This window comes from Pelmatolapia mariae, linkage group LG17 (assembly GCF_036321145.2).
Source record: "Pelmatolapia mariae isolate MD_Pm_ZW linkage group LG17, Pm_UMD_F_2, whole genome shotgun sequence".
Taxonomy (NCBI): Eukaryota; Metazoa; Chordata; class Actinopteri; order Cichliformes; family Cichlidae; genus Pelmatolapia; species Pelmatolapia mariae.
In genome coordinates, this window is record NC_086242.1 from 27,449,058 (window position 1) to 27,474,785 (window position 25,728).

The 25,728-nt window shown below is 41.7% G+C and overlaps 1 protein-coding gene across 1 annotated transcript; it reads right to left on the reverse strand.

Annotated features, from left to right (window-relative positions):
• Nucleotides 1–87: 87 nt before the first annotated feature.
• On the reverse strand, nucleotides 88–22,377 carry LOC134615634 (desmoplakin-B-like). The gene is made up of 23 exons (XM_065469499.1): nucleotides 22,333–22,377; nucleotides 21,521–21,642; nucleotides 21,041–21,191; nucleotides 19,884–20,009; nucleotides 19,143–19,202; nucleotides 18,874–19,041; nucleotides 18,446–18,550; nucleotides 18,237–18,332; nucleotides 17,798–17,923; nucleotides 16,712–16,864; nucleotides 16,433–16,587; nucleotides 16,187–16,313; nucleotides 15,287–15,473; nucleotides 14,299–14,765; nucleotides 14,024–14,202; nucleotides 13,644–13,782; nucleotides 13,261–13,454; nucleotides 12,755–12,917; nucleotides 12,574–12,657; nucleotides 12,376–12,483; nucleotides 12,144–12,242; nucleotides 8,750–10,576; nucleotides 88–7,710 (listed from the first exon to the last, which is right to left on the reverse strand). The coding sequence occupies exons 2-23, from the start codon at nucleotides 21,610–21,612 to the stop codon at nucleotides 631–633; spliced, it is 11,886 nt and encodes a 3,961-aa protein (XP_065325571.1). The 5' UTR covers nucleotides 21,613–21,642; nucleotides 22,333–22,377; the 3' UTR covers nucleotides 88–630.
• Nucleotides 22,378–25,728: the final 3,351 nt, after the last annotated feature.

Sequence of the window (25,728 nt, forward strand, 5' to 3'; positions counted from 1 at the left end):
GCAACAAAAGGTATTTTAGATGAACACAAATAAGAACAGTCAGGAATGAGCAAAAAACTCAAGTTTTTATTTTAAGATACTGAAAAAACCGTTACAAAAGTGGAAGCACTACAGGGCAAGAAACCAATGAATGAATAAATGATGATTTTATGAAAATGATGAAAAACAGCAATTAAGCCAATGCAACCCAACTATAAATCCCTCCCTGTAAACCAAACACACAACATGTCAAATAACTGTAAACACTATTCTATCATTTTTCAAATGCAAAGCATACAAAATGACATTTTCATTAGTTTTTGAAAAACAAATTAAATGACATGAACTATATTTTTAATCCACACACCTTATTTTAGAAACCATTAATACTTTTGTCCATTAAAAAACAAACAAACAAACATCTTGCAGTTTTTCTGTATAATTTGAACTATAGATTTTTAAGCACATCAACACCAAAGCTTACTCTAAAAATATGCGAACATTTAACACTTCAGATTGCTAAATATAAATTTTCTCCTCACACAGATCACTTATTTTTTCCACAACTTTTTTCCAAAACACTGAAAATAGTTTTGACAAACTCTGATTTGTGTGCAAGAAAAGCACAAACTCTGCTTTTCTTTTATCAATTTAGCTTTTGGTTTGGAAGGAGTTTAAGCTGGAAATACTGTAGCGACTGACTGATGAGGATAAGGGAGAGCCTAAGTCTAAACTGTTCCTGCGGGAGCTTCGTCGTGAGCCACTCCGGGAGCCTGTGGTGGATCCTGGGGCAGAGGCAACATTGTATGGACTACTGATCCCTCTCGAAGACACAGATGACGCCTGGAGCATTTTAACGCCAGTGCTTTCCTCTGTCAGGCAGTTATCCAGAGCCTCTTTGTAAGAGATCTTAAGTTTACTTTTGGGGCATGTTAGGTTCTTTGTGTGGTATTTCGTATCTTGGAGTTTCTGGCCTGCTCTCCCATCCAGCCAACCCATTTTCAAGGCATCTTCTATGGTTCTTCTACCACCCATTTCTGGGTCATACAGACCTCCTGTTACAACTTGGAACTCCATGAATCTCTGTCCTGCTTCATATGGCAGCCACAGCTCCTTAACTGCCTCAGGAACTGACATTTTTCTCTTCATTTTTACATCTTCAAAGCCAATATAGGCTTTTTGAGCAGCCTTAAGTTTAGTGGCCATGTCTTCAGTTATTATGCCCATGCGACACGCCTCTTGGATGCTGACCCTTCTGCCACTTGCAGGATCAACAATTCCTCCAGTGCACGCCTGGGCCTCAAGCAGTCTCTGGGCAGTGATGGAATCCACCAGATCACGATTTAACGCCTCTGTGACAGATATCTTCTCTACGTTGTCTGTGTCAAAAATGGCACCAATGGGTTCTTGTTCACCCACTATTTCAACAGGAGAGGACAGAGTGAAAGATACACTGGACATATGTTTATGGAAATCAGGTGAATCTTGCGAAACACTGCTAAGCGTGGCGCTTCGCTCTGTGACAGTGGTCGTTTTTGTTGTGGTCATTTTAGCGAGAGTGGGAGATAAGGGTCTTGACACCAGTGAGGATGATCGTGAGGATGATGTCGACAAAGAGGGAACTGAGGCTTCTGATGTTCTTAAATTTGATGATGAAGATGTTTTTGTAGTTGTTGATGATGATGTCACTGAAGATATTCCCAAAGGTGTTCTTGAAGTTGTTGATGATGATGATGATTTCACTGAAGATGTGCCCAAGGCAGCTGGTTGTCCAAACGATGAGCTATGTTTGGTCTTACTGGTGATGATATCAGCGAATTCATTAATGGTGATGGTTCGTGCACGATACTGAGCTACAACTGATTCATCAATTAATCGCTTTTCAAGCAGTTCTGTAATGTCATACTGTCTTCCAGTTTTCTTGTCATTAATAACAAACTTTACAGAACCATCTGGAGCAGTAATAGTGACCTCTTCCCATTCACACTCTTGGTCGGACAGCTCCAGGAAGGTCTCGTAGTCAATAAGCCCTTTGTCATATGCTTCTCGGACTGTCATCTCTTTATTGGTGTCTGGGTCCACGATCAATACTCTCCTCTTCCTCAGAGTGTTCTTCTGTGTTGACTCTTGACTTTTCTTGTCGACTATAGGCAAAAGCATGAGGCCGGTCTTCTTATCTGGGATACAGCGGTTCTTAAGCTCCGTGTAGGTTAGGTTTTCTTCCGTGTTAGGGTCAAAGAAACCTTTAGTATCAGCATTCTGATCAGAGAGGATCTTAATCATTCTGTCATCCAGGTAGCCTCTTTTGTAGGCTACATTCACATCAATACGATGACTGTGTTCCGGATCAATGATACCACCACTGGCAATTTGGGCCTCTAGTAGACGAATGCCATGGCCTTTCTCCACTAGACCTTTCTCAATGGCCTGAAAGAGAGAGATAGTCTTGTCTGTACCAGGCAGTCTGTAACCAGTCACAGCCCTTTCTGCCGTTAGCAGGTTATCTTTAAACTCTGGCCCAAACAGTCTTCTATTGTAGGCTTCACTAACAGTTAGATAGAGATTGTTCACAGGATCAACTATAAAACCTGAGGCAGCCTGAGCTTCAAGCAGTTCAAGAGTGGTCCCAGATTTCAACAGTCCATCTTTCATTGCCTGATAAATTGTCAGTACTTTATCACTGGCCTCATCATAAACGCCTGCTATGCAGGTGGAACCTCTCAGATAGGAGCGTAGGCGCTCTTCAACCTCTTGGCTAGTCAGTCTACCTTGATTCAACTTGTCAATATCAGACCGCTGCAGCAAGTTTGCATCCACTAGATCCACAACAGACACCTGGCCCCTAAGCCCCTGGACAGTTGCTGGCTTTTTAGGTTCAGGGAGAAGCAACAGACCTGTGCTTGGATCAGCTTTACATTTTTTCTTCAGGGATATATAAGGAGTTCCTTGCTTGGTGTCTGGGTCCAGATAACAGTCAGGACCCTGACTCAAGGCATGGTATAGATCCTGATCTATGAGATTCCTATTTAGTGCAATGTTTTTGGGTAGGAATATACTGAGGTCAGGGTCCAATATACCCCCTACAGACTCTTGAGCTTGAAGCACACGCAGAGCTGTGTCCTTGTCAATTAATCCCTTCTTCATGGCCTGGCCAGCTGACAGAAGCTTGCCAGTAGTAAGGTCTTTGTAGCCTATAGCAGCAGCTTCCGCTGCAAACAATTTTGATTCATCCTCCTTATCCACTACTCCTCTGGCACATGCTTCTTTGACTGTTAGTTTCTGGTTAGTTCTGGGGTCAATGATGTGACCTGTGGCAGCCTGAGCTTCCAGTAGCATGTTAGCACTATCAGATGACATCATTTTCATTTTCTTTGCCTCTGTAAAGGACATTTTCCTTGAAGGCCCAGCTGCCACACCAGCAATGGATCCAGTCCCTTTTAGAAAGACCTTCTTATCCACAGAGACCTCTGGGGCTGTTTTCTTTCCCTTCAGTAGTTGGTCAAACGTTGATTTGTCCAGGACCCCACAATCAAGCAACTGCTGTGCTGAGACTGGTTTGCGAACACCATCAAACATGAGTTTGGAAGGGTCTTTCCTCTCAGTGACTGGTAAAAGTATCAGACCTGTGTAAGACTCTGTTTTACATCTCCTCCTTAAAGACCCATAGCTGACATCACGTTCTGTGTCTGGATCAAGGTAACAATCGGGGTTCTGGTTTAATGCACGAAGCAGATCTTGATCCAGAAGATTACGCTTTATAGCTGCATCTCTAGGTAGAAACACGCTAAGGACTGGATCTAGAATGCCACCTGCAGAATCCTGGGCTTGCAGCAGACGAAGTCCTGTCTTTTTGTCAATTATTCCCTTCTTCATTGCTTCAAACACTGAAAGAGGCTTGGCTGTGTTAGGATCTTGGTAGCCCACGGCAGCAGCTTCTGCTGCTAGGAGTTTCTCTCGATCTTTACTGTCCACTACTCCCCTTGCACATGCCTCCTCTACTGTCAACTTCTGATTTGATGTAGGCTCAATAATGTAACCTGTAGCAGCCTGGGCTTCCAGAAGTAAATCTGCACTATCTGGGGGCATGATCATCTGTTTCTTGGCTTCTGCTAAAGAAATCTTCCCTGAAGGCCCAGCTATTGCACCAGCAATTGAACCAGTCCCTTTTAGAAAGATCTTTTTATCCACGGAGACCTCTGGGACAGTTTTCTGCCCTTTTACTAGCTGGTTAAATGTTTCCCTGTCAAGAACCCCACAATCAAGCAACTGCTGTGCTGAGACTGGTTTGCGGACACCATCAAACATGAGTTTGGAAGGGTCCTTCCTCTCGGTGACTGGTAAAAGTATCAGGCCTGTGTGAGGCTCTGATTTACATCTCCTCCTTAAAGACCCATAGCTGACATCACGTTCTGTGTCTGGATCAAGGTAACAATCGGGGTTCTGATTTAATGCACGAAGCAGATCTTGATCCAGAAGATTACGCTTTATAGCTGTGTCTCTAGGTAGAAACACGCTAAGGACTGGATCTAGAATGCCACCTGCAGAATCCTGGGCTTGCAGCAGACGAAGTCCTGTCTTTTTGTCAATTATTCCCTTCTTCATTGCTTCAAACACTGAAAGAGGCTTGGCTGTGTTAGGATCTTGGTAGCCCACGGCAGCAGCTTCCGCTGCTAGGAGTTTCTCTCGATCTTTACTGTCCACTACTCCCCTTGCACATGCCTCCTCTACTGTCAACCTCTGATTTGATGTAGGCTCGATAATGTGACCTGTAGCAGCCTGGGCTTCCAGAAGTAAATCTGCACTATCTGGGGGCATGATCATCTGTTTCTTGGCTTCTGCTAAAGAAATCTTCCCTGAAGGCCCAGCTATTGCACCAGCAATTGAACCAGTCCCTTTTAGAAAGATCTTTTTATCCACGGAGACCTCTGGGACAGTTTTCTGCCCTTTTACTAGCTGGTTAAATGTTTCCCTGTCAAGAACCCCACAATCAAGCAACTGCTGTGCTGAGACTGGTTTGCGGACACCATCAAACATGAGTTTGGAAGGGTCCTTCCTCTCTGTGACTGGTAAAAGTATCAGGCCTGTGTGAGGCTCTGATTTGCATCTTCTCTTTAAAGCCCCATAGCTGACATCACGTTCTGTGTCTGGATCAAGGTAACAATCGGGGTTCTGATTTAATGCACGACAGAGTTCCTGATCCACAAGGTTACGCTTTATAGCTGTATCTCTCGGAAGGAACACGCTAAGGTTTGGATCTAGAATCCCACCTGCAGATTCCTGGGCCTGCAGCAGACGTAGTCCTGTTTTTTTGTCAATTATTCCCTTCTTCATTGCCTCAAACACTGAAAGAGGCTTGGTTGTGTAAGGGTCTCTGTAGCCAACAGCAGCAGCCTCTGCTGCCAAGAGTTTGTCTCGATCTCTACTGTCCACCACTCCTCTTGCACACGCCTCTTCTACTGTCAGCTTCTGATTGGATATGGGATCAATGATGTGACCTGTTGCTGCCTGGGCCTCCAGTAGTAAATCTACACTGTCTAAGGGCATGAGCATCTGTTTCTTGGCCTCTGATAAAGACAGTTTCCCTAAAGGTCCAGCCACCACACCAGCAATCACTCCTGTCCCCTTTAGAGAGATCTTCTTGTCTGCAGACACCTCTGGGACAGTCTTCTCCCCCTTCAGTAGTTGGTTAAATGTTGGTTTGTCCAGCACCCCACAATCAAGCAAGTCCTTTGCTGTTACTGGTTTACGTACACCATCAAAGACCAGTTTAGTAGGATCTAGTTTCTCTGAGACTGGCAAAAGTAGCAGACCAGTATGAGGCTCTATCTTGCATCGTTTTTTCAAAGTCTCATAGCTGGCATCACGCTCAGTTTCCGGGTCAATGTAACATTCAGGATCTTGTTTCAGAGCATGGCGAAGGTTTTCATCTAAAAGGTTGCGCTTGATAGCTGTGTCTTTAGGCAGGAACACACTGAGATTGGGATCTAGAATTCCTCCCACTGATTCTTGGGCCTGCAGTAGACGCAGTGCAGTCTTATTGTCAATCAATCCTTTCTTCATGGCCTCAAACACAGAGAGAGGCTTGGCAACTTTAGGATCCTTGTAGCCAACAGCAGCGGCCTCAGCTGCCAATAATTTGTCTCTATCTCTTATATCCACTACTCCTCTGGTGCATGCCTCTTCTACAGTCAACTTCTGATTTGTTTGAGGGTCAATTATATGACCAGTTGCAGCCTGGGCTTCCAGTAGCAAATCTGCACTATCGTCAGGTAGCAACATTTGTCTCTTGGCTTCTGACAAGGACATTTTGCCTTGCTTCCCAGCTACCACCCCAGCAATTGGCCCAGTCCCCTTCAGATTGACATTTTTGTCAACAGACACTTCTGGGATGGTTTTCTTCCCCTTTTCTAAATCTTTAAATGTTGGCTTGTCCAGGACACTGCAGTCCAGCAGCTGCTTGGCTGTGACAGGTTTTCTAACACCATCAAAAATAAGTTTGGAGGGATCTATCTTCTCACTGACAGGAAGAAGAAGAAGGCCCGTGTGTGGTTCTACCTTACATCTTCTCTTCATTGACATATAAGTTACACCGTCCTCGTTTTCTGGGTCCAGGTAGAGCTCAGGTCTTTGACTCAAAGCACGGCATAAGTTGTCATCAATTAGGCCATGCTCAATGGCTGTGTCTTTGGGAAGGAACACACTGAGTACTGGATCTAGAATGCCCCCCACAGACTCTTGAGCTTGTAAAAGACGCAATGTTGTGTTTCTGTCAATTAGTCCCATCTTCATGGCCTGAAATACTGAAAGAGGTTTATTTGTCCCAGGTCCATTATATCCTACAGCTGCAGCTTCTGCTGCTAGCAACCTCTCTCTGTCCTTATCATCAATCACACCATGATTACATGCTTCTTCAACTGTCAACTTCTGATTAGTTCTGGGGTCAATGATGTGTCCTGTAGCGGCTTGAGCATCCAGAAGCAAATCGACGGCATCTGCTGGGAGGAGATTTTCATTCTTGGCTTCAGTGAAAGTCAGTTTTGCAAACTGAGGTCCAGAAATGGAGCCTGGACCTTTTGGACCTTCAACTACCACCCCGGCTATTGGGCCTGTACCTTTTAAATTGACTTTTTTGTCAACAGACACTTCAGGGACAGTCCTATGTCCCTTCACCAGCTGGTTACATGTTTGTTTATCCAAAACACCACAATTGAGCAACTGGTCTGCTGTCACTGTCTTACGGACTCCATCAAAAATCAGAGTGGAAGGATCCAAGGTTGGGGGTTCTCTGGCAGTCTTCAGTTCAGTTTCTATGTTCTTTCTGACAATGGTGACCTCATGTAATTCTTTCTGGGTGGCTGACAGTTTAATTTTATATGATTCTTCAAGCTCACGTAACTCTCTCATCAGCCTTTCTATCTCACTTTTCAAAGATTTCTTTTCCCTCTCCAAAATATCCTTGTCTGTCTCATACTGCCTAATCAGGCCATGTTTGCTATCGCACTGGTCCTTCCAGTAACTTAAATCCCTCTTCACTCTTTCGTTCTCCTCCTGTAGACGCTGCTTATTGCGATACTCAGATTCTAAGGACAGTTTAATGCGGCTGAGTTCCTCCTCTAGTCTTGAGATGTGGTCTTTGTCCTTTTCTGACAACTGCAATTTCAGCAACAGAGTGTCTCTCTCGGTTACAATTTCATTATACTGGGACTGAAGGGATTGCATGGTGGCTCTTATCTGCAGGAAATAAAGAGAGAGAAAAGAGACGAGAAGTTACTCAACTCAAAAATACTCATATATTAACAGTATAGATGAGGAACCTCATTTTTTTTCTTTTCATTTTTTGTATACAACCAGTGGTTATTGAGGACAGCGCACATGCTTGCTCTTTTCAATCTTTCACAGTGCAAGAATTCTTTCTGCAGAAAGAATATTTGGGTGCACAGCTTATTTAGAAACAATAAAAGCATTTTCTCAAAAAAGTTTTTTGTTGTCTTTACAACGCAAGCCTTTTTAAATTTTTGTAAAAGAAAAACAGACCGCAAGCTGGCAATAGTGTTAAAAGTTGAAATATAAAAAGCAAGTCTGTGCCTGTTCTGCCAAATTGTCATTTGGTTTACTATACTAGTGATATAACAAAAAATGGCTAATTCTATTTAACAACCAGAAAGCAAGACTAATTTGCAAAACAGCACAGATACATAAAACCAATAGATGTGGGCCAATCGTGATCACCTGGTTTTAGTTTGCAAGAGGAGTTGTCATAAGCATTTTTGGAAACTGTAAATTTCTGAAGTCATGCCAGTGCTGTTTTACAAGATTGCAAAAGGTGTCTTTAAGCCCATTAAGATGTACTAAAAATATAAGAAACAATGATCAGAATCTAGTAGACCAGGAAACCAGCGGCAGTGATGGTGCTGATCATTCTGGGCAAATAAAGTGACCCCAAAAAAGCAAGCAAACTGCACTAACTCTAACCCTTAACTCCCCATCTTTCCACAGTGTGTACAGGGAGACAGTGGAATAGGAAGGCTGTCAGGTAGAGAGGCGCAGATTATGTTTGCATGCAAGTTTATACGCATGCAAGTTTATTCAAACACATACAGATGGTATGTGTTCAAATCAGAGTTGGATCTACAAGAGGCACTCCAGCATGCAGGGAAAGGGTTTGCTTCAGACTAGCTAGAGCTACAGTTGCTACTTGAATGCTTCAAGTGAAGACTCTGATTTGGAAAGACGAGAACAGTCCAGGACTAAGCACCAAACTTCCATGTACCTCGGTGGCCTGCGTTTGTATTTTCTCAGTCTCCACTTTGAGTTTCTCCCTCTCAGAGGAGAGCTCGGAGACCAGGTTGCGGTAGTCTAAATTACTGCGCTCACTGGCCTGTAGCTGCAGCTCCAGCGCAGTAATCTGCGAGGAGAGCTCATCATCACTTCCCTGTTTGGCCCTCAAGAGTTCATCTTTCTCATGTCGTGTTGTCCTTAGCTCCTCATCCAGCCTCAGCCTCTCTTTGGTCTGAGCTTCTGTCAGCTCCTTCAGCCTTTGAAGCTCAACTGAGTTCGCATTCAGTATTTTGCTCTTCTCCTCTATAGATTTATAAAGACCTTCATTCCTGAGGTTTGCCTCTTTGACTTTGAGCTGCTCCTCAAGCAGCTGCTGCTGAAGGGCTTTCAGGTCAGAGCTCAGCTGTGTGATGTGCTCTGCAGAGGCCTTCTTCTGTCTCAAGCTTTTCTCTAGCTCCTCCTGCAACTGAAGACGCTCTTCTTCACCTCTCTTTTCGGAATTGCTGGCTTGTTCTTGGCTTTGGCGTAGTGCAACGATAGTGCTGCTGTGTTCTCCCAGGGTCATATTGGTCTTCTCTAGCTCTGACTCGATCTGCCTTCTTCTGGCTACTTCTTCTTGGTTAGCTTGCCGCAAATTCTCCACCTGGCTCTCAAGTCCATCTCTTACAGCTTGGAGGTCCTTGATGCGTCCCTGTAAGCTTTTCATATTTTGCTCAACTCTGCTTCGCTCCCTGCTTTCTCTCTCCAGCTCCAATCGCAGTTTCTGAAGCTCCTCCTTGTACTCCCGCCCCTGGGTCACAGCCACTGATGAATTAGTTAGCTTCACTTGCAGCTGGGACAGAGTCTGTTCAAGCACACCCTGACCTTCTTCTGCAGTTTGTCTTCTGCGGGTCTCCTCCTCTAGACTGTGTGTGACATAAGCCAGTCGGTCACTCGTCTCCTGCAGGTCCTTCCTAACCTCAGCCAGCTCTGCTCTATACTGGCTACTTTGCTCGTCTCTCTGCCTCATCAACAGTTCCACCTGACTTTCCAATTCTCTTCTCTTGCGGCCTTCCTCGATGATTACAGCCCGCTGAGTGTGAGCTTCCTCATCTGCTGCCTTCCTTTGTTCCTCAACCTGGCTGATAGATATTCGGAGTCTCCGTAGCTCCTCCTCAAGATTCCTCCTCTCTGCCTCCATTCTGTCATACTGCAGCTGGAGCTCCACTGTATCCTCGTCCCTCTCAGCTGCCAGCCTTTGCATGTCTGCATGACTGACGTGGATCTGAGATTCGTAGCTGAGCTTTAAGTTATTGATCTCCGTACTGTATTGGCTCCTTACCTTTGATATCTCCTTCTGCAGCTCCATGAACCTTGCTGTCTCATCAGCAAGCTGTCGCCGGAGCTGTTCAATCTCAAGCTCTTTATTTGACAAAGTCTTCTCCACCTCCACCTTGGACCAACTGACTGTCTCCAGCTCGTTCTGCCTCTTTCTCAGCACTGCTTCATACTCTTCTTGCTGCTGAGTGTAGCGCTCTTCTGCTAGCTTCCTCTTCCTCTTTTCTTCATCCAGCAAGTAGTTGAGACGTTCCACCTGATCTCTGAGGCCTGCCAGCTGGCTCTGTGTGTTATCTAGGTTCTCCTTGGTGGCACTGCACTGCAACGATGCAGTTTGTTTCACCTCCTCCATTGACAGCAACTGTTCTTTTGACTGGTTCAGCTCCAGTTGGTACTGAGCAAGAGCATCTTCCAGTGATTTGTTCTTGGCGTTGCGGTCTGTCATATCGTCTCTCAGAAGGCGAAGTTCTTCTTCTAACAGGTCAATCCTGGTGTTACGAATCTGGAGGAAAGACAAAGAAAAGATGAATACAAATGTGTTTTTAAAAATGATCAATTAAACTTTCATTAATTATTATTTTTTTACCCACTTGTGTTGTGGTTAACAAGTATCCAGCATAACATTTGATAAGCACAACCCTATTAACACCACATTCATATCGTGTTGCCATGAAGAAACATTCCATTCAGTTTGAGGCAAATCCAATACCCCCAACCAGTTCTGACAGATACCTATGCCTTCCTGTTAAGAGGGAGTTTTTCCTTCCCACTCTTGCCAAATGCTTGTTTATGGGGAGTGGGGGAGGGGGGCGAGATGTTGTCATCTCACCGGATCGTTGGGTTTTTCTGTGTTATTGTAGAGTTTCATTTGCTGCTATAATTAACCGAATTAAAAAAAACTATAGTTATCTCATGTCTCTTGCGTTCTCCACCAACTTTTCTGTATTTTAGGTCTTATTGAACAAAAAACTGCTTTTTTTAAAATCTTGATCATACTATAGAAGGTCATCCATATGAAACCACACACTTGGCTAACAGGTTATCAATCATAAGACGTGTGGTTGTGTGGTTTCACAGTAAGACCCATCCCTCCTTGTCTAATTCACTTTTTTGCAACTGAGATAGTGACAATGAAAAGACTCATCTTGAGACTACAAAACGGTTCTTAAATAACTAATAATCTGTCCATGGAGGTTGCTTGGACTTACAAAGTGAAATTAGTCACAACTGAGGTATATGGTTCAGCTCAACAAAACCTCCCTGTAACTGCTTTGTTCACTAACAGATTACTACAGTCATCCATAGCTACACTGTTAGTAACTTAGTTTGCAACCATAACTCACTAACACTAAGCTGCACCTTTAGCACAATGTCCAGCTGTGAAATACATATTTTTCTCTAGCGTGATACCATCTGATCTTAGAAGCTAAGCAGCATTGTGCCTGGTTAGTACTTGAATGGGAATACACATTTTTCCTTACCAAGTGGACTGCCTGGGAGTAGGCTACCAGTCTATAGTCCTATGTGAGAAAATATTTGCTTTCCATAGGATACTAATATCCAACATAGTGGATAGTTAGTTGCCTATTATGGCTAGTTGCAACTTAGTCACAACATATGTCCTTGGCATTGGTCATATCTAAGTGAACTTTACTCTCTTTATACTGAAACTCATGTATATAGCATCTGTAGTCTGTCAGTTCTTGTACAGTCAGTAACATTGCATTGTTGCATGCAATGTGTGTCTTAATACTCTTTTAGCTGATGGATATTAATACACAGAGTTCATGAGCAAAAGACGCATGTAAATGGGAGCAACACAATGCTCACTGCAGGTGATGTTATTAACAACAATGGTTTGCTGGAAGGTACAAAGGAGTTCCTTTAACTTTAAAGTTATATCAAAGATTTGGTGACAGATTTACCCCAAATTCTCATTCATAATCCCTGGGCAGTTTGATGACAAGATGTCATAAACAGAAAGAAAGAAAAAGAAGAAGAAAAAAGAAAGAAAACCATGATCACATCCAACAAGATATTTTTGGATGTTCAGCATTGGAGATCCGTACCTTGAGCTCCTCCATGTTTCTGAGCAAATCTCCTAGGAATCTGTAGTAGTCATCAGAAAGGGTAAGCAACTCCATATAACGAGTCTGCATTTGGGTAGCCTGGAACAGAGACAAATTTAAATTTAATTTTAAAAAAACTTCAGAAAAATCAACTCTAACCTACAAGAAAAAACATGTCATGTACTAATGGTTTACTACATGTCTAATTTTTTTTTTACTACAGTTGCATTACTTCATGATTGAGATCCACTGACGGCGACTTCAGCATTGTCCTCTTCACTGGGATGTTGAGCAAAGTTTCTAAACCAGAGGTGTAAGCTGCAAGGTCTGTTTCATAGTCCTGTTAAAAATAAAAATGAATAAATAAATAGAGGAAGTTGATCTTTTAATGAATCTGAGGCCAAATGCACTCAATTATTGACCTACTTACCTTGATAGCGTTCACACAGGCCTCATTGTCTTTCAGCACACTATCTACTGTCTCCCTCCTCACCTTGATTTCTGCATTCAGAGCCTAGAGAAACCCACAAAGTACAGATGTCAGGTATCTGATGCCTTCACAGAAAATTATTGGAAGTAGCTCTAATAATAGCAAAAGTTCAGCATATTACCTTCTGGTTGTTAATGAGGTCTTCCAGTGCTTGAACATTTTCTATCTTGGTGGCCTGTAGAGCCACCTGTTTTCTCCGAGTGGCTTCAATCCATTCAAGAATGGAAGTGCTGGTTTGCTTGTAGTGTTGCAGCTGAGGCAGATATGATCGAAGGTCCTGCATTCTGAGCAAGTGGGAGAGGCCACCAGCATAAGTGAGTTATGTCACTTTTACTCAAACGCTCTCATGCCCAAGTTTACAGATTAATATTGTTTTTTTTATTATATTATTTATTATAAACATTTAAAAAGCTCTAAAATTTTAAAATACACAAGCAACAAATGTTTTGTGCTTGATCATTTTCTGTCAGTCACAAATTGACATATGTGTAAAATAGATTCACATGTGTACTGGCAGCTTCATATACATATGGTTGAATATGGAATGAGTTATTTACTGCATGACTGCAAAGTCTTCAATTTGACATTAACAGTCAGTTATTATTAAAAACTGACAGAGCAGCATACCTCGTATCGAGCTGTAATTGGATTCGTCTCCAGCGGTCTGACAGCATGTTCACATCTTCTGTGTATTTTGTTAGCATCAGGTCACACCTGTGGGAGGATCCGCCCACCTGGCTGTTCCAGTGGCTCGCCTTGGACAACTCTGCCTCCATAGCATTTAGAATATCTTTCTTCTGATCCAGCTCTGCTTTGATGTTCTGCACATCGACACACGACAAAACATCTATCATACGACTGCATCCACCGTATAATAAAAATCAGCCTGATAAGTGGAATTAAAGCATATGTCACAGCACAAAGGATATAATAAAAGTAGGGCAGTATTCACAAATGATTTGTCTGCTATTATCAAAGAGTAGGAAAACACCATTATCTTGCAAAAATACCTTCAGAGTCGACATATATTCCTCCACTTCCTCAGGAGACAGAGAAGTGGTCTCCTTTTCTGTCATTCTTGCTTCATAAACTTTCACAATGTCCTCGGCTCGTGCCACACTCTCCAGCATGTCCCTTAGAGCTCGTAGCCTAAAACCAGCATATGGAATAATCAAATATGCAAATATGCAAGGCATTTTACAAAGGTTGGATAGAATACATTTATTTTGTGTGTTTGTCATAATGTAGATTATCTGTATGTAAAAGTATCTTTTTTTGCAGATAATAATTGATCTTACAGTGCATAGTTATTAACTGTGCTTTTGAATTAATCAGAAGAACATACTAAGCTTTACACCATCGTTTTGAGGTTTTGCCTTGTGTTACGTACCGCTGAACATAAGCTGATGAGCTGCTCTCCAGGCTGCCCAGTCTTTGGTTAATCACTCCAATCTCGCTGCGGAGGAACTGAGCTTTGTCTGAATCATTCACGCTTTCCAGCTCGTTTAGAATGCGCTCCTTCAAAAGTAAGTACTCAGCACGCATCGAGTCCACATCATGCTGCACAGTCTGAAAGATGCACATATATGTGTCATGATAAATACAGGGTCGTTTTTGTTTTCATTCTACATGCATTTCTGTTACTCTTATATTTTATGCTTTCACCTCTAACTGAGAGATCTTGAGGCTACAGTCCTGCACGCCGTTGTCTCCGAAGCAGACATGGATGTGCTGACTCAGCATGTCTTCAGCGGCCTCCAGCCTCAATCTGAGCGAGTGCAGCTCTAATAAGCTATGAGATGATGACGATGAAGCGGACACCTTCCTCTTTCCTGCGTCCGTCTTGGTCACTTTTATCACTTCCTTCTTCACCACCTCTTTCTTTGCCTCCGCTTTCTTCTCTGCCTGTCTTCTGAGCTCTGCTCTCCGTCTTTCTTCTTCAAGCCTCCTGGCCTCCTCTTGGCGCATCCTGGCCTCTTCTTCAAGCCTCCAGGCCTCTTCTTGGCGCATCCTGGCCTCTTCTTCAAGCCTCCTTGCGTCTTCTGCAGCAGCAGCTTGTACTTGCTGCTGCTGTAATATAATCAGCTGGTGTTGTTGCCCAGCTGTTTGCTGTAATTGTTCCTGCTGGACAACTGTGGACAAAACGATTTTTAAAAAACAGATAAAAGTTTTTTCAAAAGTTCACTAGATTCACTTATTCAATTCAATTATTCCATTATCAAGCACACAGACTCAAATGCATACTGTATACTGTACTTTACTGTAATATACTGAAATACGTACTAACAATATTGTATTTGAGCAATGTTTATATTGCTCAAACACTATAATTGGTAAAGTGTAGCATTTAAATCTTTATACAGTACTATACAAATACCGTAATTGAGAAATTTGATCTTTTCTTTCATGCTCCCATAAATGCATTCTCTGGATGGACATTTTACAACCCTGTTTATCAAAGTGATAGACAAGTCTAAGAGACATCCGCCAAAAAAACCAAAAGCCAAGAAGTGCAAGAATAAACATATGGAGCTGAAAATGAGCGCAAGAGGTCCATCTGACATATGAGACTGAATAGAAATGTACAGAATAAACAGAACGTGTACATAATGTGTGGTGTACTTGCGAGGTGATCATTACTACAAACACTTACTGTAAGTAGGTATCTGCACCACTAGCTGTTCATAGTGGGTCTGGGCATCATTGACCTGGTTCTCTATGCTCCTCTTGTCCTCATCAGCAAACATCTGGGAATTTACACTGTTCAATATAAACTCATCATAGTGAGTCTCCATGCTCTTGATCATTTTCCGGTACTCCTCTGGGCGCATCTTGGCCAACTGAACAGACACAGAAACATTAAGTTTAATTTGGACCCAAACAGATCTTTTCACCGAGAAGGAGAGGTCAGAGGTCAAATGTGACATGATATTTTAAATCTTTGGTACCTTCTTTATGTTGACGAAACTCACCACACTTGTAAGAACCATAGTTTCTAAGTTCTAAGGCTATTTTTATAAATTAATTTTCCACCAATAAATCATCAAGTGTTATAAGAATAACACTGCAGTAAAATGATTGTAGATAGCTGTTGCATTTGTGTTTTTTTTAACGCAAAGTACAAACTGGAGCAGTAAAAAGTTGCAAAAGTGACTTTGGTTTGGAGCAACGGGTTTCGAGAGATGCTTAAATGTCTGTTTGAATGCCGCAGAGGTATGCAGCATTCCAAAGTGTGCAATTATGGGAGCTGTTTCCCAGCATCTGGAGGTGGCTCAGGACCCTTTTAGTCAGATGAGAGACGTTTACACACTTTTTAAGCCCATGTTAAATGGAAGACTACAGCTGTTGGCTTAGAACAAACTGTAAAAGCAAAAACCCACCTTTAAAACCAAATAATTAAAAGTTAATTAACACTATGTCACAACTTTTATTATGACCATTCGTTTTCTCCTTTGATACCTTTGCAAGAGAGCAAAAGTTTGACTTTGACGTATGACTAAATATTTTTTTACAGACAGCAGAGGCCCACTTCCAAGACCTCGTCGGTCCTTACCATGGAGATGGTGAGGGAGTTGATGCGTTGGATATCCATGAGGCAGTACTGCCAGGAGATGAGACTCTTGACGTTGATATAAAGCTGGCTCCAGATTGACAGGATTGCTTCGTAGTACTGCTCGTTTCTTTGCACGACACAGAGGTGAAATTTAAAGGTTTCAGGATTATTTTTCCAGCCAAAGCAAGAGTTATACAATCATCTTTAACAGTAAATGTCCAAATCAAAGCATTTTTTGTTTCTTACTTGTTGGCGAGACTAATGCTGATTGGATTAGGTGGCGGTACAATCAGGCACACAGAGGGCACCAACATATCCAGACCCCCCGGGCCAGTCACCAGCCACTTACTGCGCTGGTTGTTGTCCTTTAGGATAGCCTCATTGCCCTTAAGGATCACCTTCTGTGAGCCCAAAGGTCACATAAGAAACACAAGTTAGAATAAAAGGAAGAGAGAATGTCGGTGCAACGTAAAGTAAAAAATAAAAATACTATTATGTGTTTAACTTTGACATCTGAAAACTGACCTGGTCCTGCTTGAAGTCACACAGAGCCTTGACAATGACGCCGCTGGTGTTCTTCTCTTCAGGGTTTCTGGGTTTCAGTCTCACGATCTCCTTGGACTTGCTGACCAGGTGTTTAACCTGCCTCCTATGCTCCACAATCTTCTCCTTTTCCCTCTGAAGACAAAAAAGGTTTCAGTCAACCTGCCACTGTTTATCCATTAACAACTGCTTTACTTTTCTAATTCGCCAACATTTTTGTCTCTCTGTAAATAATGAAGTCACACAGAATGGCCTGTCCTGTATGAAACATATGACCTGCAATCCAGAACTGGTTTGGTTACAATAACAATAACATTATTATACAAGAGTGGAAGATATTTCTAGATCAAGATTAGTTGATTTAATGATGCCAACGTTACAAAACTTTAGTTTTGAGAGTTCTGTTTCCATTCTTGTAACTAACGCCATAACTACTAGGCATGCAGTCTGCCTTTACAGTACAAATAATGTTTCTTTTAAAGAATGGGCTGAATTTGAGCATGTCTGTAAGAAGATGCCACCAACCAAAATAGTACTTTCTATTGTTTGGCAAAAGTTTGAGGGCTAAGATGCGTGTTTCTTCTGGACTGTAAAAACTGGGGGTATGGTCCAGAATGAGTAAAAGAAACATTTGGATGGTCATTCGAAGGTATTATCCAATGGTATTGGAGTTGCTTCACTATTCGGCTGTACACTCAAAACTAATTTGCCCAAAATGCTGACCATTTTTTAATTACGTGTAAATGTTCTATGTGATTTTATAACATAAGTACAATAAGTAAAATGTTAAATTCAAAGAAAACTTTTTTTACATTCAGTTTATTCCGAGCACATTCTCCTGATGAATTATCTGGCTAAATAATCCACTGACTTTATATATTTCAGGCTTTGTGTTGTTGTTTACTGTAGTGCCTGAGACATGAAATTTTCAAAAGCTCATCCTACATCAAAGATTTATTGTATGTTCAGTCTAATCAGTTTTATCTTGCTATGCTAAACGTCTAAACACACGTGATCAAGCTACTGATGCCCAGCTGATGAGTTACTGCTGTAATGACGCTGTCGTACCTCCAGGTTTCTGAGGAGATCCTGCAGGGTCTCCAGAGAAGTGTTCTTGTCGCAGATGAAATTCTTACGAACCGTCTCGTGTTCCTTCTGCAGAGCACTGTACGTCTCGTTGGCCTCCTTGAAAAACTAAATGCACACGTGTGTAAGCATATGTGATATGAGTTTCAGGAGAAAACACACACAATTTGTGAAATATTGAGTGAAATCTAGCATGAAGTTAATTGTAGTTTCCCAGTCTCATTATGATAAGTAAACAAGCAATTTTTATGTGTACATGACAACTGAAAAGCTGAAAGCGAATCAAAATGTTAATCTAGCAACAAGAAATCAGAGGAACAGAGGTGTCATGATGCATCTTTTACATGCACTCTTTTTCACAGTGTCCGTCAGTGTGACTGACTCCTGCAGGTTCATGTTTATTAGAGTAGCTTTAAGTTACCTGGCTGTATGCTAAATTCTCCTTCAGGTGAGTGTCGATGCATTTTGTTATTTGAAGGAGCCAGCTCCACTGAGTCTGCAGGGTGTCACTATAAGCCTAAAGAGAATGCACAAGCACAAAAAGACTGGAAAAAAAAGTCAAGCTTTACAATTGCAGGTTTATAACTAGTTGTTTTTGGACTGAGATTTCTACTTCTGATCGCTCCAGACCTCGATCTTGTCCGATGCAGGGTGGTCATTCTTCAGGAGGTTGTCCACTTTGGCCTTCAGCCTATTCAGATCCTTTTCTTTTACTTCCAGGGCACTCATCAGTTTCTGTTATATAAGAAGAGGTGGATAATCACAGGGGACACAGGAAAAACATCAGGATGCAGCAAGAGGGAAGTTCTGTGGCTTCGCTCTAAGTGGATGACTAATTGCAGCTGCCAAAATCCAATCTACCACAGATGATTGCTCCCTTATGAGATGCAGATTAACTACATAAAAGACATTAGCGCCATTTAGGCTCAAGGGATTGCCAAGAATGTTTATTGCCTAAAATGAAGCTCGTAAAATTGGAAATTAAAAAGTGGATTTTGTGCAGCATCCAATGAATCCAATTCTATTCTTGTTCCCTTGTGATCTGATGTTTGACTAACCGAGTAGCTCTCCTGCTTTCTGGGGATATACTGGTCGATGTTCTTGTCTCCCCAGTCAAACATCAGTTCCTCTTCCTCCTTCTCATTCACCCACATGATCTCTTTGGATATTTCCTGAATGATCTGCTGGAGCTCTCGCAGCTGCTGGGTCCGACCATGGGACATTTTCTAGCAGGGTTAAACAGGGTTAAAGTGAATCAATTTAAAACAAATCTATAGCGATTAACATGAAAATACACTACACAGAGATAAGTATTTAGTTTCTTCACCTGGAGATTGTCCCATTCCTGCTCCAGAGCCTTAAGATTGGCTTTGTCTCCTGTCTTCATCTGGGGAAGAGAATGAGTCAAATTATAGTGGATTATTTGAAAAGCAATGTTGCACAGGTTAGTGAAATCCTGTTGCACTGTTTTAATAATCTCTGGCTCTCTTCCACAGCGTGTCTTTTGTCTTGTCTCCCTCGCTTCACCACCAACCAATCATGTCAGATGGCCGTCCCTCCCTGAGCCTGGTTCTGCTGGAAGTTTCTTCCTGTTAAAAGGGAGTTTTTCCTTCCCACTGTCAACAAGTGCTTGCTCGTTGGGCCTTTCTGTGTTACTGTACGGTCTTTACAAGTATTGCTGTGATTTACCACTATACAAACAAAACTGACTGAACTGAACTGATTTGGTGGTGAAATTCAAATAAGAAGAGTTGGTACTAATCTTTCTAATACTAATATTTCCTTCAATCTTTCAAAATAAAGTGATGTTTCAATATTTGCAAATGTTAATAATTAAAACAGATACCAATAATAACAAATCGCTATTTGGCCAATAGCGGATCTTTTTTTTTTTGTTTGTTTAGGTCATTTATCTCTTTACCCTGTGATCTTCTTTAACACTGGTTTAGTTTTGTGACTTTGTATATCCCAAACAACAGATCAACGGAGCTTCTGTTTGAAGCAACAGTGAATCTCAGCATCATCTCATCATCACAGCATTGATACTAAACCTGCTGACTGAACCCACCAGGTCATCTCTGGCTCGATCAAACTCGACGCTCCTCTGGATGGAGCTGTGAAACCTCTGGTGGCTCGTGAGCTGCTGCTCGATGGCTGCAGGATCGTCTCCCCATGGAGCTGTTTCAATCAGACGCTGCATGGAGTAGATCGAGTTTTAGAGAGGACTTCAGACACAGGCACTTCATGTCACCAGCAGGTGGCGGCAGAGATACAAGTTAAACCAGTAATTTGCTCGTAAATTCATGCACCACTTGGGGTCAAAGATCAGCAATCCACTCAGAAAGAAATTATTTAGCACTGAATGTACAACAATAGCTCCTTTTAGCTTCTATTTGTACTTAACCACAAAGACCACATGACCCCTTAATACTGTGTCTACACCAACATAGCAGAGCATTCTTCTCTATGCTCTGTGTTAAATGCTGTGAATGTTGTGTTATTGTAGCGATCCTGGTTCAGCGAGATCTGTCATTTGGTTTACTGGCACCTTTTATTACACTGTCATAAAGTGACACGGCACTTAACCATCTCGTTAGTGGGTGTTAATGTCACTTTTGTTGTTGAAGAAGTAGGTTTTCTTTCACTTTAGGTTTATTTCACAAAGATTTATTTTGTGTAAAGTGTCTGTTTCTCCAGTTAAACATAAAAAATATACTTTTTCTTGAACTGTTTAACAATTTTAATTATTTTAATGTAGTTGTTCACATTTTTAGTGTGTTTAAAGAACTATAATATATTAAATATACTGTGGAGCATTTTAACTTCTGCTGTGTTTAAATGTGCTATGATATGAAATGAGCTGATTATCTGTTGTGTGTAACAAACGTCTCTGACTTTCTAATGTGACAAATTACATCAACTTCTCTTAATCTGAAAAATGAAGGCTGGTGTTAACCGAAATCAGGTGATCAAAATGCAACAATTTTAGGGTATTTAAGACTGAAATAAATGCGCAAAAAACCCTGTAAAAAATGTAAAAGAAAAAAAAAAGAAAAAAAACAAGCCTCCAACAAATCTTTTAAAATGTAAATATTGCCTAAATTTCACCGAATATTGATTTTTAGTAGATTTCTTAGCTTTTAAGTATATTCTTCTCTACTCCCCCAAGCTGGGGTTGTGCTGCAGGTGCACGTTAGGTATTAAGTTGGGTGTGTCTATACATGCCTTTTGCTGTGCAATCCAGCCCATAGCATCATGATAGCTCCTTCCAGGTTCCTCCCAGCCACCAGAGCCCCCCCTGGTGCTCTTCCTTCTCTGCGTGGTGCCTGAGATGGCCATGTGGACCCCCTTCAGCTGGTTATTGTACATCTCCACACTATGGATTAGAAAACAGAAAAAAAAATTAGACTTGGATTGAGCAGCATATGCTATACAAAGAATATATTTTTATAATAATTCATGAAATCTCTGTTAATCCATCCATCTGTCCGGTCAACAAACATTCATCCAATCTGCTTTAAAAATGGGAGGTTAATTACTGACTGCCTGAGGAAATTTGGACTAAGTTTAAAGCTTGAGATACATTCACTATCCTTTTGAAAACAGCAGCTAAATTATTTAATTACCTGCATGTCGGATGGGCACTGTTCTAGTAAAAGAAAACTCAGATGATTAAGACAGAGAGAGAAATCTGGCCTTCCTTACCTTCTCATTACGTTCTCATTAGGCTGTCCCATTTGTCTCAGGTCGACCCCGCAGCTCTTCAGATTTTGAATGGCCTCTTTGGCCTTTGCCATGAAGTACTCAGCCTCACTCGGGTTTCCACCCTGCAATACACAGACACAACCCTGAGGGAGGTGTACAAATCCAGAAAACTGAATGGGCACATTTTGAGTATAGACGGCTTTTGTCCTTGCTGTGCTTTAGATTGAATTATTTCCATTTAGAAGTGCCAAAAAATGTCAAAACCTCAGAAAAACAATTTTTACAACCCACTAAAGAGGATGATTTATGACAAGGACAAAGCGGTTGTGATAGTCTGCCGATATAAGTAGTCAACAAGAAAATAAATCACACGCCCAACAAATTTTAAGCTGAGTTTTGCACTTGCGATGAACTTCACAGTAACATAAATAATTCATGATAGGTTGCTTAACAGCTAAACTAAGGAAGGGATGTAAATTTAAAGTGGACTGACAATTGCAATACTGCTCAAGGGGCCAGTTCTAAAAATCACATCCAACAGGGAGCTAAACAAAAATTAAACATTATCTATCTGGTGTCTGTCACAGACTCTGACCGTACACCAAAAGCCTACACATCCAGCTACTCCAATTACAGCCGCACAACATTTCTGTCATTTGTTCTGCTTCTTTTTGCCTCAGAGGACAGGCTACAACACTACACTCTTCATGTGAAATAAAAACCCTCCTGACTGGGCTAACTGATTTTTATCTGCACTTCTAGCAGTAAAAGCGCAATAAGTAACACAAAAAAGAAAAGAAAACATGACTCACAGCTTGAATGTAGTATTCGGCTTTCTGCAGGTACTCGTTGCACTGGCTCTGCAGGATAGCGGCCTTCTGGTTGATAGAAGTAAGTGTAGAGCCACTGTGGAGGGCAGTGAAGTAAACTCATTAACATTAAGATCTTCAGCTTTAACTATTACCAAAATATTCCCAGTTACCGCAGCGGTTCCCAGTTTTTCCCCTAAAACAAAGCAGTGTCTCCTTTTGCCCTTTTTGTCAAAATATCATCAAAGAATGAATTTCCCTTCTCAGATTGTTTCATTTGAATGTAGATGTTTTTAGGTAAAGATAAAACTGTACATTATTTATTTAAATAAATGTTAAAGTTTTTCATGAATAAGTCCTAACCCCAGTCTAAGTAGGGGTAAAGACTCCCGCCTCTCTTTCCACCTGTTTTAATTTGGAAAACTGAAAAAAAGACAAGACGGGGAATTCTGTTAACCTTTAACTTCATTTCTGTTGCAAGTTTGCAGACATGCATTTCATTTACAAGCAATCTGGGAATTTCGATTGTATCATCATGCAGGTGTGGAACCTTGTATATGTATATCATCATAATCCACAAACTGAAAAGATATGGTTATGGTTATGGCTAAGTTTTTCAAATACATTAGCCAAAAATATACACTGCAACGGATTACATCAGTACGGGCTCAACATCTGGTATGTATAGTCAACATTCATACACAATGTGCCAAAGAAACTCTTTTCACTGCTATTATAAACATTACAATTTTCTTTTAATATTATTTTAGGCTTAATTTGATAGGAAAACACTGCAGGCACGCAGGAAAGTGAGGGGAAAAGTCTGGAGCAGACTTGAACACAGATCTTTAGTGGGGCCTTTGGTATATGGGCCATGCACTCAAACACATGAGCTGTGGCAGCAGCCACAAATCTAAAAATTTAGAAAAATAAGTGTTGTTATAATAGAGATCTCTCTGTTTCCTAGAAACAAAAGCCGGAACAAGGTGATACAGAGACAGAAAAAAGAAAAAAGCTATCACCCCAGATAACCAGCTATCACTGCTGCTTATCGTAGGTGTTTTCAATTCTGAGGTACTAAACTATTTATGCTAACTGTATATGGACAAAATGTTTTGTACAGTCTGTCCAAACTCGTTATGATTTTGTGAGCTGAAACTCTAATAAGCATCGAAATTTCTACGAAAGACACTTTTCCTGAAACCTGCTCTGGTTTTCACAAACAAACATACAAACTAAAATGTTGACCTCATTCTAAAATATGCATAAAGACCCACTCTATGTATCTCTATTATCAATTTTATTGACCAGTTTTGATATACTTGTGTTATCACATATATCATAACTATTGCCCTAAAAATCTATGCTGACATTGGCTTATTTAACTAGCTATGAATGAGGGCACTGTTTCCAAATAACACCTGTAATATCTCTGTCATCTCTACACTTGTATTTCTTTTTTTACTTACCATCCAGAAAAAAAGTGCTACCAGCTATAATAAACAATGTAATAAATGTACTTATATTTGCCATAAGCTGCCCCAGGCACTTTTCCCTTAATCACAGGGCTTACATGAGTACCTTATCTCAAACATCACTCCCTGATATAAAACTATCAAAGCCATAAACGAAGTTGCTCTGACTCATAACTTATGTTTGCGAATTAAATAAATCTAATCTAATTCCTCAAAGTGCAGGGTCAGAAACACAATACTTGTGCTGCTGATAGAGTTGCATGTGTTAAACCGACACGCGTGTCTGTGGGTCTGTGAAGCAGCAGAGGGAAGGCGGCAATTTGACTGTAAATCTCGTTTCTCCCCGGGGAGGTTCGCTCCTGTGCAGAGCAGAAGCTGAGGAACAATTGAAAGGATGTGCCAAAGACAACAGCTGTATGTCAGCATCACGACGTGTATCCCTGCGCATTATCAGTGTGTATGATCAGTTATGTCACTGAGGTGACTCTAACTGCAAACCAATCTGAATTAAACATCACTTTATTTTGTTTTATACACAATAACCACCAGCTTTACTTCAGTGTTACAAAACAAGTGGAAATGCTGTTACTTTGCAGAACAAGAACATTTCCCTGTAATTATACTCTTGCGGGCTGATGTGCATTTAATTGCTTTGTTCACTTTTTTTTAAAGCCCAGTGAGTATCGGGTGTTTTTAGTGTTTGCAGGGCCCAAAAAAAACAACACAGGCTGTCACGGTTAATATTTAATAATCTATCGTGCCCTGCAGTTCACACATTGGCCACAGGTGCAAAAAGAAACCCAAAACTTGTGGAAGATAGAGTTTAAATTCATACCCCATTCCGCTAATCGTCCCCCCGCCGGCGCCGCTCATCGCCCCCCCTCCCATGCTGGCCCCACGCCACGTCATTCCTCTCGTGGTTCCGGCTCTCATGCTGCTCGCCATTCCGCTCGCCATTCCGCTCGTCATCCCACCTCCCTTCAAGGACTTTGAATAGGTGAAGGTTTTGTGTCCGTCGTATCCGTACTGGTCGTATCCGTTACCCCCTCCGTGCAAGCCGTCGCTCCGTGCGTACTGGTAGGTGGTTTCTCCAGTCAACTCTCCCCTGGAGTTGACCCTGCGGCCCATGTTCAGGGCCTCCTTAGACCCAAACATTGACATGGTGACCAGAGAACTGCAGCCTCGGCGGCTCCACAGAAGTTACTGGACGAAACGAAGTGGACGGAAACAACCTGACAGGTTGCCGCCCTCTCTCTCTCTCTCTCTCCACCCTGTCCGCCCTGGTCCCTCTGGTGCAGACTGCAAACCGAGAGCAGGACGGGACCGTTTTTGCAGCCTTGTGACCACACCTCTCTGTCTGTCAGCCAAAAACTTTTTTCTTTCTCTATCTCTCTCTCTGCCACTCCCCTGTCTACTCAGCTGGAGACAGTGTGTGTGTGTGTGTGTGTGTGTGTGTGTGTGTGTGTGTGTGTGTTTGTGTGTGTGAGACCATAAGGTCCACTGTCACACAGGTTTGAACACCTCGCAAATGCAGGACGTTTTGAAACATGACATTTTTACATGATGAGGAGGCTTCAATAAAGACAGCTCATTTTTGGAAAACATGGGTAGGTTTGAAATAAGAGTCTGGGAGGAGCATTTGCAAACAGAGACAGTTTTAAAAGCACAGTTTGAGAAAGTGGATCAGATAGCATTTGAACAGAAGGCGATCAGCATTTGGAAAGTGATGCAGTTCTTTCTTTTTTAAAATAACGATGTTTCTGAAAAGTCAGGTTATGTGTGTGCTTTAGTAAAGTGGGGTTATTTTTAAAGTGACTGATTATGAGAGCGAGTTAGAGATCATCCCAAATTGGAAGCTTGAAACTTACAACTTGTTAGTTAGTGTTAAGTTGATGGATTACTCATGGTGGCAGTTCTAGTTAAG